This window comes from Silurus aristotelis, assembly GCF_946808225.1.
Source record: "Silurus aristotelis genome assembly, chromosome: 15".
In the NCBI taxonomy this organism is placed as follows: Eukaryota; Metazoa; Chordata; class Actinopteri; order Siluriformes; family Siluridae; genus Silurus; species Silurus aristotelis.
Genome location: NC_139588.1, coordinates 13,005,624 through 13,024,775, shown reverse-complemented (window position 1 = coordinate 13,024,775; position 19,152 = coordinate 13,005,624). Strand labels below are relative to the sequence as shown.

At 41.8% G+C, this 19,152-nt stretch overlaps 1 protein-coding gene across 2 annotated transcripts; it reads right to left on the bottom strand.

Moving 5' to 3' along the window:
- Positions 1 to 13,562: 13,562 nt before the first annotated feature.
- bmp2b (bone morphogenetic protein 2b) lies at positions 13,563 to 18,279 on the bottom strand. 2 transcript variants are annotated; one of them, XM_083561811.1, is made up of 3 exons: positions 17,273 to 18,279; positions 16,649 to 17,168; positions 13,563 to 14,520 (listed from the first exon to the last, which is right to left on the bottom strand). In XM_083561811.1, the coding sequence occupies exons 2-3, from the start codon at positions 16,995 to 16,997 to the stop codon at positions 13,637 to 13,639; spliced, it is 1,233 nt and encodes a 410-aa protein (XP_083417937.1). In that variant the 5' UTR covers positions 16,998 to 17,168; positions 17,273 to 18,279; the 3' UTR covers positions 13,563 to 13,636. The 2 variants fall into 2 exon arrangements, with proteins under 2 accessions (XP_083417937.1, XP_083417936.1); XM_083561810.1 differs by having other exon boundaries at positions 16,649 to 18,279.
- Between the last annotated feature and the right edge of the window lie 873 nt (positions 18,280 to 19,152).

The window sequence follows — 19,152 nt, the reverse complement described above, 5'->3', positions numbered from 1 at the left end:
TCCACAAAGTCACAAGCTTGATGCTGTGAGGATGAGAGCAGGAGAGGCAACCGAGTGTGGGAACAAAGACACTTGCTGTGACTTAGCTGCAGGTGTTGCCCTAATGATTAACACAATGTCTATTAAATCTAAGATTAAATTAGGTTCATTATATAGCACAGGACAGTTGGAAAACAATTATTTTATGACCTGTTAGAATATCATTGAACAACAGTGTTTTATTTGTGAGAATGTCATTTTGCCTGTAAAGGAGCCTACTTGTATTAATTCTCAGTTTTTTTTAATAGTAGAGTAAACAGTATAGGGTTAAGGTTAGGGTTAGGGTTAGGCCTAGAGATGGAGTGGATATATCCCCAGCAGTTTTCACATGTTATATGAAAAGGAAATTCCTGTTTAATGGCTAACCACTAACCTCAAGCAAATGCAACAGCTAAATTATGGGAACATGTGAAATTCTGTTTCATTATAGCTATTATGTTGTGCCTATGTTAAAGCAACAAAGTGCAGTTAAAGTTTTCCACAGTACAGGCATAATTAATTGGAGGTTTTTTTCCATTGCTGTCTATTGCCAATAAGGATTTTCCACAAGGAAGTGTGGTGATGTCATTACATGCTTCCCATTAGCTATTGAGAAGAACAGAGCAAGAAGGCCAGACTATGCCACATCACTCTCTCTGCTTCTGATAGGCTGTTTTCAATCTTATAATCACAAAGCAACAAATCTGCATTACATACTTTCATGCCACACACCCCTGACGTCAATCGTACATATATTAACATGACAGCAACTCGTCAGCTACACAGTCTGAAAATTAATATTCTGACTGAGTGAGTTGATTCGAAATATTAAGGCATTCATGTTGTTCACTTCTTATCATTTGCCCGTTTACACAGTTATGAAATACAGGAAACAGCCCCAGCGGCAAACCAACATTGCTGAGGCCCCCCTGTGATGAACAGAACCTTATTATGATGGAATTTTATGAGGTGGAATACTTTTTCAAACAAAAATAAGCTTAAGTTTTTTAAAAGACATTTTTAAAGCCTAATGTATCCTGTACGCAAGCCTTTGAAACCTTTTGGAACAGAGGTCTACCTCAGAATTTAATTTCAGCATAACCACAAAATGAAAACAACACAGGGGATTATGCACACATACTGATATATTTAGCTCTGCTGAAGTATATCTACTCCCTTGCTGCCAATATCTCAAGAAGATGACATGTCTGGTTCACCGAATCAATCAAGTCTGATGCACTTTGAGAACAAACAGTGCCTTGTTTCCATTAGCTTTCTGACAGGGTTGTACTCTGAGTGCTGGCAGGCTGGGGCTGAATGACCTCATGGCAGCACCTGCACTGCAACACTCTGCCTTAAAGAAAATGCCACAGCCTGTATTGGCCCCTGACCTTTTTGTAGTTAACATAAACTCATTATGCACTTTCGGCCCAGGGGAGGCTTCATCGAGGTTCTGAAAAGGGAAAGCGCTGGTGTCACAATGGCCTAGCACATCCATCTGGAGCATATAATTGTGTGCTGTCCTCCAAAATCCACATCTCATTATCTCACATTTTCAAACATTTGCTGCGGCAAACCTGGCCCAGTGCTAATGCAGTGATGTTGCAGATATCTATCTGTAGAATATTTCAAAAATATTAACACAACAGTGCTCAGCCTTGCCCTGCCTGTCCTACATACAAAGAGCACCTTTGTCCACTGTCACTTAGCAGCAATTACAGTCCATTAAAATAGCTTTTTCTGTACTGCCACAAGCTGTTAATGGGCCCAGGGTTCGTTGTGAGGATCCATACACACGAAACAAAGGTCAGAGGTTAATAGGGTCCTGTGATGTGGCAGATGAAACTTCCGCAAGCTTTCTTCACTGTGGGATCAGAGAACAATAAATAGACAATGCCGTACAATTAAGCAGACAGCCACCAGGTCTAGTTTGTGCCAAATGAAAGTAGAGGAACTCAGGGCAAGTGATGGAGTAACTGTATCCAAAGTTTGTCTGTTTGATCTGACCATAAAGGAGAATAAAATTTGGGTCTTTAGAAAGAAATATTCTAAGCAATGGCTTGAATTTGGTTTAACAACAGTGAGATTATTTCATCACGTTCATTTACTTTGAAGGAGACCAAGTGAAGGAGAACACCGATACGGACTTTATAATCGAAGCTGGCCTAGTTAAAACGCACCTGAAAAAATGCTCCATGATAAGGTTCCTCTGAGGGTCCTGCTTATAGCTCCAATTTCAAAGCTGTGAAATACCTAGCAGAAAGATTAATGTGTTTCCATATTCCCTATTGATTTAAGCCTCAACACATTAAGGGAAACCTGGAATCTTTCAGAGATGAAAAGAAAAGTTGGCTATGTTTACGGCTGAACCGGATGCCCACTCTGCATGCAAAATTAATTCTTTATCAGATTGTGAGTAAAGCAGGCCACTAATCATGGGAAAGATTAAATCACTCCTGGTGTGTTCGTTTGTTCAATTGAATGAATGTGGAACAAGTTCACTGTTTATGCTACATTTGGAAGAAACAGCTACAAAACGATTTTACCCTTCTTAATGCAGCAAAATATTCCCACACTGCAAAGTTTAATATGTGATGAATTATACAAAATCACTGATGAAACAGGAAATGTTCTGTCTAACCTTGATCAGGCGAACCCCCAAAGAGGAAACTTCATAGTTTCATAGGATGTTAGACCTACCTCAGACTCATCCTTTACCACCATAACCATGACATACAGGAAGTGATTCAGTGCAGTAACTAAATAGGATCTACAACAGCTGTAAAACCAGATTAAAAGTAATGGCAAGTGGTCTACAAAAAGAGGTCCATCAATAGGAAAACATAGTAGAGTTTAAAAACAAGGTCACAGAAGTTAATTCCCTTTGGTTAATCAAGAGTACCAATAGTGAAGTGCTTACAGAAGAGCTAAGGTTGGATGAAGTCATCTGTGTGAATTTACTGGCTGTAATGAGCTTGAACAGGTTTAATTATTTTTTTGTTTATTTATTTATTTATTTTTTTCCTGAGCAGAGTTCACTTCTTCACAAAAAGATGACAAGGCTGTTTGTCACTGTGGATGAGTTCTCCTCCCCAGCTCTGAAGTCATGCATGGAGTGGAGATGGGTGGAGGTGGGTGTAGATGCTAAATGGAAGCACTTTTATTACATCTGTCATCACCAGGCAGTTCCTGTCAAAATGAATCTCTTTCAAATGACAAGAGCAAAAGGTACATAATGCTCCATAAAGTAGCTTGAGTGATTTGTTTATGGTGAGTCTATTCACATTTTACTTTACATTTTATAACTTACCATGTCTTTAAATTGTTACTTCTGAGAAAGAAAGAAAGAAAGAAAGAAAGAAAGAAAGAAAGAAAGAAAGAAAGAAAGAAAGAAAGAAAGAAAGAAAGAAAGAAAGAAAGAAAGAGAAGACAGAGAGAGGGAGAGAGGAGAGAGAGAGAGAGAGAGAGAGAGAGAGAGAGAGAGAGAGAGAGAGAGAGAGAGAGAGAGAGAGAGAGAGAGAGAGAAATACACAGCCCATTCAGAACACTGTTCTCCAATAGTCGTGCCAACACACCTGCTACTATTCACTTCAGAGGAAATGGACACTCCGTGGATGAGAGGCTGCTGGCCAGGGCACAAAACCACCACAACTCCAAATTAGAAACAGGAAGACATATGGGCAACGTTCCGATTAAAACCGTCCTCCCCACATGGAGTCAATATACGCAAGCCCTGCTCGCTCTCTGGAAACCCAAAACCCAACAGAACTATTTTATGTCGCAGTCAACAAATGCTTCATGTTTGAGCAGTGAGGGCACAGGCTGAGGCCAAGATGGTCAAAATTGTTTATAACCACTGCAAATACTAACCGCTGTTATAAAGCTCTGTTGTTTACAAGAAGGTCTCAATTGACCTATAGGATTTATGTTTTCTAATGCCATACACAAGCGTGTCACTCTGCTCTAAATGTTTGTAAGAATGTAAGTGGACCTCACTCAGCACATGATGTACAATTGCATGGGATATGGGAAGTCCTGGTACATCCTGCTGAAGAAGAATGAAAGTGTATGAAGAGATGTAGTCCGCTGTTTTCTCAGGCTAAAAAAAATAAATGAATAGCTCTAAAGATAAATTCCCTACCGAGACATTGCTTGTGGGGTGGGCATTCTTTATCTGAGCATGGCATATACTCATAAGGTCCAGAGACCACAACCTATTAGGATTTGTGACCATCCTTCCCAGAACATGGCAGCTTCACAGAGGGTTGGTCAGTGTTCTACATTTTAATTTAGAGGCTCCAAATGACCATTAACCAAACTATAAAAGCAAAGAAGTTGGCTATTTCAGTAAAGTTAAGAGAAAGAGGACACACTGCTAAGTCCTATCCAAACATTTTTGTTCTTTCTGTAAGGTCAGGGTATGAATATGTGATCTTTCAACAGTTCTGTCAAATAGATTGCAGAATGTGCAGAATGGCCCAGACACAATGCTAACTTTCCCACACCAGACTGTTATTGCCGCCCTTGCTGTCAACAGGCGCCCAGTGCGGACAAATGGGGCGGAACCAAATGAAAGAGGAGAAATGAAAAAGCGATGCTCCCCATGCTCAGTGGATGAAGTAGAAGGGAAATGAATGTTGAAGTATACCCATTGCCCCCTCATGTTCACCTTTGACCTCTAACCCACTGATACTCTCCTGCTCATTTACTGACAGCTTTTCTCTGGCATTTCCTGCCTGCTCACAAACATACCCGTTAAAGTGTCAACTTAAACATGTCAAGTTCAACTACGACATGAATTATATCATCTTTATCAGTGGTTCCTGCCAAAAAAAAAGGGACAAATATGTATTATTTAATATATGACTACTTTTAAACCTTAAAAAAGAAGAGAAAATATTGAAAAAGTACATTTTGCTTCCATAGGATATTTTCATTTGCCTGTGGGTTTAAAAACTTCTCCTTTTTCTATTTATTGTGTTATTTTTGGCGTTCTTGAGCTTAAACTGTTCCTACACACACAGTAGAACCTCTTGATGTATTTTTGCACCATTCACTGTTACAACAAAAAAGTCTCACTCTTTCGAGCAAGGCAGCCATCCGCTCAGTATAAAGTCAATAAATTCAGCAGCAGAATGCAGTAGCACTCAGTTATATTTGGTCTGATTGAGGAGGCTGGAGGAGAGCTCTGGCACCAAGCTCAGTGCGCCTATGATGTTATAGCCAGATGTTTGTATTTCATAGGCAGTAGTGGAAAGCTGCCATGACATCACTCAAATGACAACAGTGCTCTGGGCCTAGGACAGGAAGTGACTAAGAGGAAGTAAGGTGATGTTAGGCAAACAGGTGGCCATCTATCTCTTACCCCGCACACATGCACAGGGACATTCACTCATTCTCGCATGTGGACACTGGTGTAGCAGATGCATACTTATATAAACACACTTTCAGTGCTGATGTCCAGTAGATCTGAAGAAGGCATTAGAACATCTCAGAAATTCCTAGTTCATTTCCCCTCAAGAGCAATCATTGTGAGGTAATGAATTTAACAGATTAACCTTGATTCAATTAACATTCACAGACTGTACTGCTTTTAGAATATAAAAAAAGATGATTAACATGTTACAGGTTTACACACATCACTAAGGTCATGTCTATGCCAATGTTTTTATTTAATTTTCTTTTTGACCCAAGAGATCCATTGTAACATTTCACCAATGGCATGATGTGCAGTAGTATTACTTACTCATAGTAAAGCCTAGTGAAATGTGAATCCTGCTGTCATGCAGTGACAAATGCCATGAATCAGCCAGGTCTGGGATGGCGTGTGTCTTTGACCAACATCGCTGGGTGCTTCATATGATCCTGTTAAACTAATGAAAAACGTGTGGGGAAGGAATTAGCACTGTACCACCCAAGAAAATAGACCCCCTCCTTCGCCTTGCAGCTGCCTTCAACCTCATGATAATCAAGTCTAAGCAGCATGCTCAAACTGACAGTGAATGATACGTTCTGCTCACACGATTATTTTAGCACAAACTGTAAAGTTAAATATTTCTGCTAAACACAGTGACGCATTGGTAAACGCCTGACAAAAACAAAATCCAGGTTATTCGCTGTATATACTTGTATTATCTGGTAACCCAACCATTAGGGGGGCACAAGCCAGTGTACTCTTAGTGCCGGTCCCAAGCCCGGGTAAATGGGGAGGGTTGCGTTAGGAAGGGCATCCAGCGTAAAACATGTGCCAAATCAAATATGCGGATCACAAATGAGAATTTCATACCGGATCGGTCGAGGCCCGGGTTAACAACGACCGCCACAGGTATCGTTAGCCGACAGGGTACCGGTGGAAATTGGGCTACTGTTGGCCGAAGGAGGAGAAGGAGAGGAGGAAGGCGTCTACAGAGACGGCAGGAAAAGGAGCAGTGTAGGAGAGTAGAGGTTCGGGTTGGTACTTTAAATGTTGGTACTATGACGGGTAAAGGGAGAGAGATAGCTGATATGATGGAGAGGAGAAAGGTAGATATGTTGTGTGTTCAGGAGACCAAGTGGAAAGGGAGTAAGGCCAGGAACATTGGAGGTGGGTTTAAACTGTTTTATCATGGTGTGGATGGGAAGAGAAATGGTGTAGGGGTGATTCTGAAGGAAGAGTACAGTAAGAGTGTAGTGGAGGTGAAGAGAGTTTCTGATAGGGTGATAATCGTGAAGGTGAAAGTTGAAGGGATGATGATAAATGTCATCAGTGCCTATGCTCCACAAGTTGGCTGTGAGATGGAGGAGAAGGAAAGATTCTGGAGTGAATTAGATGAAGTGGTAGATGGTGTACCTAGGAAAGAACGATTGGTGATTGGGGCAGACTTTAATGGGCATGTAGGTGAAGGGAACAGAGTTGATGAGGAGGTGATGGGTAGGTATGGTTTTAAGGAGAGGAATGTGGAAGGGCAGATGGTGGTAGATTTTGCTAAAAGGATGGAAATGGCAGTGGTGAACACGTATTTTAAGAAGAAGGAGGATCATAGGGTGACGTATAAGAGTGGAGGAAGGTGCACACAGGTGGATTATCTTCTGTGTAGGAGATGCAACCTGAAGGAGATTGGAGACTGTAAGGTGTTGGCGGGGGACAGTGTAGCTAGACAGCATCGGATGGTGGTCTGTAGGATGGTTTTGGAGGCGAAGAAGAAGAGGAGGAAAGTAAGGTTTGAAAGAAGAATAAGATGGTGGAAACTGAAGGAGGAAGAGTGTAGTGTGAGGTTCAGGGAAGAGGTCAGACAGGGGCTTGGTGGTGGTGAAGAGGTGCCGGATGATTGGGCAACTACTGCAGGAGTGATGAGGGAGGCAGCTAGAAAAGTACTTGGTGTGACATCTGGAAATAGAAAGCAAGACAAGGAGACTTGGTGGTGGAATGAGGAAGTGCAGGAGAGCATTAGGGGAAAGAGGTTGGCAAAACAGAAGTGGGATCGACAGAGTGATGAGAAAAGTAGGCAGGAGTACAAGGAGATGCGGCAGCAGGTAAAAAGGGTTGTGGCGAAAGCCAAGGAAAAGGCATATGAGGAAATGTATAAGAGGTTGGACACTAAGGAAGGAGAAAAGGATTTATACCGATTGGCCAGGCAGAGGGACCGAGCTGGGAAGGATGTACTGCAAGTTAGAGCAATAAAGGATGGAGAGGGAAATGTGTTGACTAGTGAGGAGAGTGTGTTGAGAAGATGGAGGGAGTATTTTGAGCAGCTGATGAATGAGGAAAATCAGAGAGAGAGAAGGTTGGAGGATGTGGAGTTGGTGAAGCAGGATGTAGATAGGATTAGTAAGGAGGAAGTGAGAGCAGCGATTAAGAGGATGAAGAATGGAAAGTCGGTTGGACCAGATGACATACCGGTAGAAGCGTGGAGATGTTTAGGAGAGATGGCAGTGGAGTTTTTAACCAGATTGTTTAACAGGATTCTGGAAGGGGAGAGGATGCCTGAGGAATGGAGAAGGAGTGTGCTGGTACCGATCTTTAAGCATAAGGGAGATGTGCAGACCTGCAGTAACTACAGGGGAATTAAGTTGATCAGTCACACCATGAAGTTATGGGAAAGAATAGTGGAAGCCAGGCTGAGAGAAGAGGTGACCATCTGTGAGCAACAGTATGGTTTCATGCCGAGGAAGAGCACCACAGATGCCTTATTTGCTTTGAGGATGTTGATGGAAAAGTATAGAGAAGGACAGAAGGAGCTGCATTGTGTATTTGTGGATTTAGAGAAAGCGTACGACAGGGTGCCGAGAGAGGAGTTGTGGTATTGTATGAGGAAGTCAGGTGTGTCAGAGAAGTATGTGAGGGTGGTGCAGGACATGTATGAGGACAGTGTGACGGCAGTAAAGTGTGCAGTAGGTACGACAGACTGGTTCAGGGTGAAGGTTGGACTGCATCAAGGATCGGCCCTGAGCCCTTTCCTGTTTGCAGTGGTGATGGACAGGTTGACGGACGAGGTCAGACAGGAGTCTCCCTGGACTATGATGTTTGCAGATGATATTGTGATTTGTGGTGAGAGTAGAGAGCAGGTTGAGAAGAGCCTGGAGAGGTGGAGATATGTGCTGGAGAGAAGGGGAATGAAAGTCAGTAGGAGTAAGACAGAGTACATGTGTGTGAATGAGAGGGAGGGCAGTGGAGTGATGCGGTTGCAGGGAGAAGAGGTGGAGAAGGTGGAGGAGTTCAGGTACCTGGGGTCAACAGTGCAAAGTAATGGAGAGTGTGTTAGAGAAGTAAAGAAAAGAGTGCAGGCAGGGTGGAGTGGGTGGAGAAGAGTGACAGGAGTGATTTGTGATAGAAGAGTATCTGCAAGAATGAAAGGGAAAGTTTATAGGACTGTGGTGAGACCTGCGATGTTGTATGGATTAGAGACAGTGGCATTGAGTAAAAGACAGGAGGTGGAGCTGGAGGTAGCAGAGCTGAAGATGTTGAGGTTTTCGTTGGGAGTGACGAGGATGGACAAGATTAGAAATGAGTTTATTAGAGGGACAGCACATGTAGGATGTTTTGGTGACAAGGTGAGGGAGGCGAGATTGAGATGGTTTGGACATGTGCAGAGAAGGGACATGAATTATATTGGTAGAAAAATGCTGAAGATGGAGCCACCAGGTAGGAGGAAAAGAGGAAGGCCAAGGAGGAGGTTCATGGATGTGGTGAGGGAAGACATGCAGGTAGTTGGTGTAAAAGAGGCAGATATAGAGGACAGGGTGGTATGGAGACGGATGATCCGCTGTGGCGACCCCTAATGGGAGCAGCCGAAAGAAGAAGAAGAAGATACTTGTATTATCTGGTGTCTTAAACTATGAATATCAGAGTTTATCATTCAAACTCATACTAAGCCATCTAAAAAAACACTTTCTACCAGTTGTGTGAAAGCTCCTGTAACACAAAAAAAGATATGGAAACACTTTCTATGAGAGACTGGTTAATGCCATCTGCTGGTAGGATCTGTGGAGGACATTTTCCAATAAGATGAGCACTTAGCGGGGCAAACTAAAAAAACTTGAATTACGAGGGGGCTATTAGAGTATTAGAGGTGGTTGAGTCACATGATTACAGGTGAGAGAACTAGAGGCCATCAATACATTACTAAAAATGTCCACCGATTTCCGAAAACAGGGAACCGTAAACAGGGAAAAGGTGAATCATACCCAACTCACTTATGACACAACGACCTCAAAACATCCACAGCTGATCCTCATTTGTTGCCATAGTGTATACATATACACACACAGAGCTTTAAAGATGTTATGAATGGTCTCATATGTAGAGCCGGCAATACCATACCTACTTGTTCATGAGAACCTACATATATCACTAAAGCTCTTTTAAAGACACAGAACAGACACACTAGCTAGACCTCCAACTATGTTCAGCGCTGCTCTCCAGCTGCCCTGTAGGAACAAACAGCCTAAAGACTGTATGCTCTGGCCATCTGTTTGCACCCTCTTACAGATTGACTGTCCTAACAGAGACACGCTTGGCACGGCTTTTACAAGCAAAGTCCAAATTGCTTTCATGCAGCAAACTCACTACGCTGCTATGGTGACCATACACCAGTGGATTTAAGGAAATGAAACCAGACTTGACTAAATGGGGTCCTTGGGAACATAAGGGATGTGGTTCATTGGGGAGTTAGAAAGGCCTGTGTCCCAAAAACACATATTTAGAGGTATGAGTCAAACTGGATTGGCATGAGATCAAAGCAAACATTGCATTTGACCACAAGGGCCTGAGAGAGTGCTCTGACTCACCTCCAATGAGGCACCTGCTCTGTGGGTGTAGGAGTGTGTGTGTTTGCGTGTCTGCGTGTGGAAGACAAAATTACTCTTTACTATTCTGAGTGGATGCCATGGTATTTAGTGTAAACTGTTTAAGAGGACCTTACAAGAGAGTGAAAAACACTGGGCTTTAAAAATATAAACGGTTAGACAGATCTTTAAAAACATATATATGAAGATGTATTCAGTTGCCATAAATTCTTATCATGATTCATGTAGGCTTCTGCTTTATGCACGTTGTCTGTCAGCTCGTGTTCCCCTACTGATTTAGAAAATGCAGCAGGTGATTTGGGATTTTTCCAGTGGCACTGTAAAAGATTTCATCCAAATCAAAAGAAGTTTCAGCTCCATCTGCCCCCAGCTAAAAGCAATGAATCTGTCATTGGGTGTTTTTGTTAGGTAAACTCTTAATGAGGGAATAATCTGCTTTTTCAGAGGGTGAAGTGGAAAAGCACAAACAAACATTAGACTTCATAAATAATACTGAATCATTTCCTAACATTTCCTCCAGCTTGGTAGACTTCCCCCATTGCCATCAATCATCTACACACTTACACAAACCATAAAACTAATAATTTAATAAAATAATGGGTGGTTCAAACGGATATAAGAATTAGAACCTTTGCTTGTAGGTCTTTTGGCCGTTCTGGAAAAGTAATTTGTGTGTGTTTTCCTCTCTTACCAAAATGTGGATACAAGCCTTTTTGATGTGTTTTAAGCTACTTCACAGATGCCGCATTTCCAAGTATGCTGGACGTCATAACACGGATGCTTTTCTGAGAGGCCAAGCAAACCACACCTCAAATTAGCACGCCGCCGTGGGATAACAAAGGCCTTCCGATCAACCGCAGACCTGATCCGAACGCCGGCATCCCCTTGGAGTGTGGCCAAAAGTCATATTCTGCCCAGGCTGGGTTCACTTCTTCAAAGGTTCATGCTGCATATTTTCCAAACATCAACCGCCAGAAATCTGGAAAGCTGGAAATCTGATTCTGCTGCTGTATGAGTCTGGTTAGAGGAACTACAGATACTTTCAGTGTGGTTTGCACTTACTGAGACGAATCAAATTACAGTTCCTTTCCAAACTGAATCACTCCCAACCAACGTTAAGCCTGACGTGTGGAAATCCTTATGGTTGTATTTCATTCAAGCCTTTTTTTCATGTTTTAAAAAAGAAAACCCACCCTTCGAGCTGCAGCCACTGTGATCCTGCACATCAATATACAAAGGTAAATTTCACTTATTTGTTTTCACAACGTAAACTAAATCACTGTTTGTTCAGCAACCACCTACCATAAAGATGTCATTAGCTTACTAAGGACACGTTAAATGTCCAGTGTGGCACATAAAAATTCTCCCTGGGAAGAATTCATAAAATAATATTGAAGTGACGTGGTAGTTCAGCTAATGTTACAAGAGAGTGGTTTTAGGACTGTGCCCTTTGGGACTATCTGGGGTGACCTTGACCTCTTCCATGGCATTCCCTCTGAAAAAAGGGGAACGCGGAGTGTGGAGGGTGGGAAATGTGCGGCTTAATGTGGTAGTACAGGGGAAGGCAGCAGGAGAAATGCATGCTAAATGTGAAACATGGCAGGGGAGTCGTATTCCCACACAACTCAATTAAAGCTTTATGGACTCGGTGCAGTAAAAAGCCAACCATTAAATCGAAAAAGTTTCCCAAAGCATGTTTCCCCTCTTGGTTCCCAAATAGAGTTCCATGAAGAAACGCAGGTTTTTATTGTTGCATGAAATGTAATTTTCATTAAAGACGTCCATTTTGAGGGTTTTAAACCAAAACAGTTCCCCCTGGATGTGAATTAATCTTCATTGACCACAGACAATGCAGTACAGTGGTTGGTTCTATACGATAACAATTTAATGCATGTACCATCTTTTATGCATTATGTTTGGGGAGAACAGTAAAATATGAAATATATATACCATACTATATGTGCTTCAAGATTATTTAAAGAAAACAATATGACTATGGGAGAATAATAACGTTTTTAATGACGATTTCTATCATTTTGGAAAAGTTTACATTTGCTAGATTCCGAGTGGATATGACAGAGGTTTCTCTAGGATCACCAAGTCATCTCAGACTCTTTATCTTAAACAAAAGGATTTAATTAACCTAGTTGCCTATAAAAGGTGTATAATTATGGTCACTGTTTTATCACATTAATCAAGTGTGCTTTTTGCACTCAGTGCTAAGCTGATAATGGTGCTTCCAACAGCAATATGATTTAACAATGATACAGGAATTTTGCCATTGGATAGCATAGCAATTGTGTCTCTGCATGAACAATCGCAGCAGGCCCAATCTTCTCTTTTGTTTCTTTCTGGGATTATTAATGAAGTGCTCACTTATGGCAGGGTTTAGGCCGTCCACTTTGCCTTTATCAACTGCTCACATTTCCAACTGTCTGAATGATGGATCGCTCTCACCAGGACATGTTTAAATTACACATTTTACATAGCTCTAACCTTTAAAAACTATATGAACTGGGTGTAGATTTAAAGCTTATACAAGTTAGTTTGTAGGGCCAGCTGCTCAGACATATCTTAAGCCTAGTCTTAGACTAAAAAGGATTTTCAGTAAAGAACCTCCAGTGACACTGTGATTTAGTGCCAGATCAGGATTAATTTGTGTGGGAAAAAAATTAACTCTTAGAGAAGCCAAGCAAGGGGCAGTGCCAGATTTCAAAATCCAAACCACTGAAAAGGAAGATACAGGGAGAACCAAGGTGTTCAAATACCACTCAGGAAAATCCATTCAGAGAACAATTTAGTACTGTATAAGACATAAGCTTTTCACAGGCAACCGGACCACTGCCCAGTCAGTACTTGTCCATTTCTTAATGTAACCAATGCACCATTTTTTTTGACGTAGCATATAAGTAAAAAATATAAATACATGTAAATACATAAATAAACATTTTCAAATAACATATTCCCACAGCCACAATGGGAGATCATATATCTTTTATGATAAATACACATAATTCATTTACAAATAAAGTGGTTATGATGAAATAAATACATATTAAAAATCTGAGCTTCATACTTCATGTGAAATGTACATTGGACATCTTCAAAACCACTGGAAAAGCAAAACACTCATTAAAATATTTATTTTTCCATTTCAGTTGACATAAATATAAATCATATATATATATATATATATATATATATATATATATATATATATATATATATATATATATATATATATATATATATATATCTTTTTCCAAAATAACTCTTTTTGTAAGTTCATTCATATAAATAAAAAAGTCTTCATAAGTTCTGATGAGTTTAATTCTCATCGGCAGCCACAGCCCTCCACCACCATGTCTTGATAGTTCTTTAAGACAACCTTCTCATACTCATCAAGATAGAGCAGCGAGATAGGACTGAGCTCTGTGGGTACGCAACATGCCCGTGGTACATTAGAGTTCACAGAGTTCACAAGGGTTTGCACAATGGCATGGTTGGTGGAGTTCAGGTGGTCTGACAGTGGGAAGGGGCACTCGCCTTGGCAGTAAAAGGCATGGTAGCCCGGGGGTGCCACAATCCAAACGTTCCAGCCCACATCACTAAAGTCTACATAAAGTGGGTGACGGCGGCAGTTTGCTCGCTGCTGTTTGCGGCGCTGTTTCTGTGGGCGCCGCACCTGACGCTTTGCTCTGTGAAGTGTTGCAGTGCTTTGGCCATCATGGCTGTAAGTGACCAGCAGCGGCCGAGCCTGAGCCCAAGATTCATTATCCGAATGCAGGGACCGGCTCACCCTCACATGCCTACTCCTGCTTGCCTCGGCCTCCTCACCATCGCTGGCCTCTACTGGGTGCAGAATTTCCACCATGAGTCCATGGTTGTGGTGTGGCTGTGTGGACCAACGTGCTGCCGCTGAGCTCACATCAAAGCTCTCCCAGCGTGAGTGTGAGTCCTGCACTAGTCGAGTGTCCAAAAGTCTGGTGAGAGGCTCCTGTGAGGGGGAATTAGCTGGCCTAAACACTTCGAAAATATTAATGCGCTGAAAGGCTCCAGCATGGCTGGTGTTGCTCTGAGTATAGTCACTGAGCACCTGGTCTCTGAAGATGCGTAACTCTGCAGCCGTGATGAGCTCCTCTGCCGGCACTGAAGTGAGGTTGAAAAACAGCTGCTGTGTGGTCCTTCCTTTCAGGCTTGACAGGGCTTCTAAAGCCTCTGTAAGAAAAAAGATGCATTGTTAAAATGGACAATTAATATTTCACCCGTTGTTAAAACCACTTCTTCATATTGAATATGTTATGTTAATAGAATTGCTCTCTATATCCCCACTTTTAACCTGAAAGTCTTTCTCTTAGGTTTGCCTCAGAGCTGTCTTTGCTTGCGCTAAGTGATAGTTGGACCAGGTGTTAAGGCATTTAAAGACATTTAGGCAGCTAAGTGTGGTGGAGCAATTTTCAGAGGTTGTATTCAAGCAAATGTGGATGCTTTAAACACCTTTAATAAAAAGGCTGTGATCATCACATGAAAAGCTACTTTTTTCTTGGAAGGTTTAACGAATCAAAAGGTAATCTTACACAAAAAGCCTCTAATCTCTTTTTTAAAGAAACATTTTGGAAATTCCATTCTTCATAATCCAACCTATCTGCTCCATAATCAACTAAAAAGACAAGCATATTTTATTTGATGTGGGAAAAGCCCACGTCCTTCTTTCATGCTTTTCCCCCCTTTTCCATCTTTTTTCTCTTTCTTGCTGTCTTTCTTCTTTCTCTGTTCTCTCTCTTAGTCAATCCCTTCACAGGAGGAGTAACTCTGTGAACTTGTTAGGGCCTGCCTGGAGCAGTCAACCCCAGTTGTGAGTGTATCAACATTCCTAATTTCTGTTTGTGGCAAAACAAGCTAATGACAAGTCAAAAGTTTCAGACTATGCAGCTCTCCATGTCACTAGTGCTTATAGAAACAGATGCTATCAGACAGATACTATCCTCCTGAAAGAAACAAAATATCAATACCAATACCCAGATATTATTTGGGAAAAATAGCACAAAAAAAAAAAAAAAAACCACAGTTGTATGATTTTTGATTGTATTTTTTTTCATGAAGACTATTTACATAAATGTATAGCTCACCTAAATAAATGATTCCTAAAATTCTTAATGTTAATGTTGTTAAAGCAAGATAAACTTCACTGTCATCGATTAATGTACTCATTCGAAAACACAAGCAAGTGTAGGGATGAAATGAAAGGTTTTAACAGTATTTGCAATAAATGGAAGAGAATTAGTGTCATGCATTTATTAAATCACACAGTTTTAATATGTTATGTATAAATATTCGAGCCCACCAGCCAAGATGCTGACAAATGATCAAAGCTGTTGTTTGCACTATGTCAGGACCACCACTGGGTGTCATCCATGCAAATCCATAACACTGTCTGAAGCCTCCATGTGGACCTGATGACTCAGGAATACTTCCTTCAAACCCCCATGTGCCATTTATTTTACCACAGACTCTCAATCAAACTGATTATGCACCCTCTACAAGAAAACACGAATACACCATGCAAGACAAAAGTCTGTGACTCAAATGGAGTTGCTCTGTTCCTTCAAACAAACTTGTGAAAGCTCTCAGATGACTTGCAGTGCACTTTAATCGAAGTGTGCCACTAAGGTATATAAAACTCGTATGACATTAGACCTATAGCAAATAACAAAAGAAAAGAACAGATAAAGAAGTACAGTGTTAATTAATACACAAATTAAACAAACAAATCAGATGGGACCAGATAAGTCTAGATAAGTCTAAACGTAAGCAGGTCACTGTTTTTTTGGTTATAAAGGAAAACATACAGGGTGTATGCAGAAAGGTTTGTGCAATAAGGTTCATGTCAAAGTCTATGTAGAAAAGCAACGTCTTTATCATGATTGTATAGTGTAATGACCAGATTCCTGACGCACACCTGGTACATGATACACATAAGAAAAACCTGGTACAAGTACACATGTGCATTCAGTTTAAAAATATTTAACTCTGTAAATTCTTTTCGTTAATGTTGCCGTCAGGATACAACTTTTTTGCATCCTTATTAGTAGTAAGCATCATTTGTGGAATGTAAGAACGGTTTTGCATAACAACAACTGAGTAGGACATTATAGTATTAATATTTTAAGAAGAATTTAAAAAAGGTTTAATGTCTTCTTTATTATATATATATATATATATATATATATATATATATATATATATATATATATATATATATATATATATATATATATATATATATACATACATGCATACGTTGAAACCAAAGATGGACTGGACTGGTGCAAAAGAAGTTTCTCACCTTCGTGATTGAAACTCCGGATTGTGTTGGCCCTGCTTGCCGCGCGCTCCGCGTGCCTCCCCATGACGCTCCTGGGCCGCCGGACGCTTTTCTGATCTCCGTTCTCCGAGTGCATGTGATAAAGGTCCAGCATGTACTGGGGCACAACGGCTCCTTTGCTCGGCGTGGGTTTCCGCTTGAGGCCGAACATGTTGAGCAGTCGGAGTTCGAAGTCGCGCAAAAAGCGCTCGGAGTGCTCGGGCGCGTGCCTCCGCCGCTCCACGTCGGGTATCAGACCGGCGGCGGCGCCCAGCCACACCTGACCGAGCAGCAGCATGAGCGCCAGGACCGAGCGGAGCACGACTACCATTATCAGAGAGAGGGCACAGAGGAGGAGGCCTCAGAGCTCCCAGGACGAGCTCGCGTCAGGCGGCGACACCGCGCATGGACCCCCGAGCCGCGCGAGCGCCCAGCCTCCAGCCCGCTCTATGGCTGTCTCTCTCTCTTTCTCTTGCCGGTGATCTCCTGATCTGGAGGCGTTCTGAAGGTAGATGGCGCAATTTAAGCCGAGGAACAACAATTAAAAAAAAAAAAAAAAAGTTAGGGGATATTATCCCCGCCCGCGGGCTATAACAATATCCTCACCGAGATCGATCACCTTCTGTAGTGGAAGCGTGAAAAAGGATGTCAGAAGACTAGTAGCGATGGCAGAAGACGAGGAGAGACGGTGAATCAAAGAAACTGAAAAGAAAGGAGACGCGAAGACAGCAGACATCGAGGCTGCAATTAAACTGAGATAAGAGGGTCTGGGTGGGGGGTGTCCACTGAATGCGACATGTCTACACTACGCTCTGCCTTCAGACCTTTACATCAAGCCAGGCATAAAAGGAAAAGTCTGTGTGTGTGTGTGTGTGTGTGTGTGTGTGTGTGTGTGTGAGAGAGAGAGAGAGAGAGAGAGAGAGAGAGAGAGAGAGAGAGAGAGAGAGAGAGAGAGAGAGAGACGGGGAACTCTGGGCCGAGTGGCTAAAAAGAAACTCGTTGCGGTTTCACGTCTTGCAGCTCTGAGAGCGCGTGCCAGTTTTACAGCTGGAGAGAGAGAGAGAGAGAGAGAGAGAGACTTTAAGCTACAGGTGATAGACGCCTATACGACAGACAAACACGAATGTCCAAACCACCTTTAATGATCTTTAGATGCCACAAGAACTTGGAACCCCCCCCCCCCCCCCCCTTTATTTGTGAAGATTGATCAGTCACCCCTCTGTCCCGTGCCGGTGTCCTTTAAATTTCGCAATAATCCAGAAAAAAACCACACGTTTTGCATCATACATGAACGCAAAACAGGCCGGTGGCTCGTCTCCGCGCGCGCGTACTCGCCAAATGCGCGTCGACCCGCACCACACTCGCTGTCCGACCTCGCGATTATAACGTGATTATAAGGTCAGACACACGCGTCTGCGCAAACGTGAGCGGTGATTCGGGGGCTAAAAACCTTCTAATTCTATCATGATTTGATGTAGCCTGTCAGCCAGGTGAGATCTTTTTTTTTTTTAGCATAGCAGTGTTTAAGTCCAGGGTCGCTGCCTCCCCCCTCGGAACGTAAGATTGCAGCTCCGAACCTTTTGTTTTCGGATGATGTCACTAGTGAACGCTGTCATGTGTCCTGCAAAAGAGCGTGTCGGTTTCGGTGCGTACTCAAGCTCAGCTGCGCCCTTTCGCTCCTGCAACTTTTTACAACTATAATACCTGTTAATTCTCGAAATGCAAAAAAAAAAAAGGGTCATGCAGAAATCTAGACACATCTGAAGTCGCTTTGTGTAACTTGTTGACGGTATAAAAAAAAAAAAAAAAAAAGACGGAAGTTTTTTTCTCCTTATGGAAAAAGCTCGTGAACAAGAAGGTTATGCAAAGATGTAGATATGAAACCAGCCACAATAAAATGTTTAGGGGACAGGGCTTCTCAGACACAGGGTCTAACGCGCGCACGCACGCACACACACACACACACACACACACGCACGCACACGCTCAATCATTCACACATTCATTGACATGTAAGGATTGGTGTTGGGGGGGGGGGGTTGTTATGGGCGATCAGCAAACCTCCTTACTATCACGTTTTAAATTCTAAATCAAATGCGTATAAATTATAGAAATATATTTCGGCATATAAAGCACAACCGTTAGACTCACAGAACTCAAATAATTTACACAGTGTTCAAGTTTTGAGTTAGATGGAATTACATTTGTTTTTTCTTTATTCAGTCTTTAAATCCAGTTTCTAGCTGATTAAATGTATGATTATAACAACAAATACAAATGGTAGCAAATAAAACAACTCTGAAAAACATGTCCACTACTTGCTTTAGCGTTATTACATGTGTTTGTTGTTTAATTATACACTTCTGATCAATGCGTAGGTACATGTGGTCAGTGGATACTATTCTGATGACCTATAATTTACGTTCAAGGGAATCATGTTTTCAAACTGGATTAACATTGATTGACACATTGCTGGCAAATGTAAT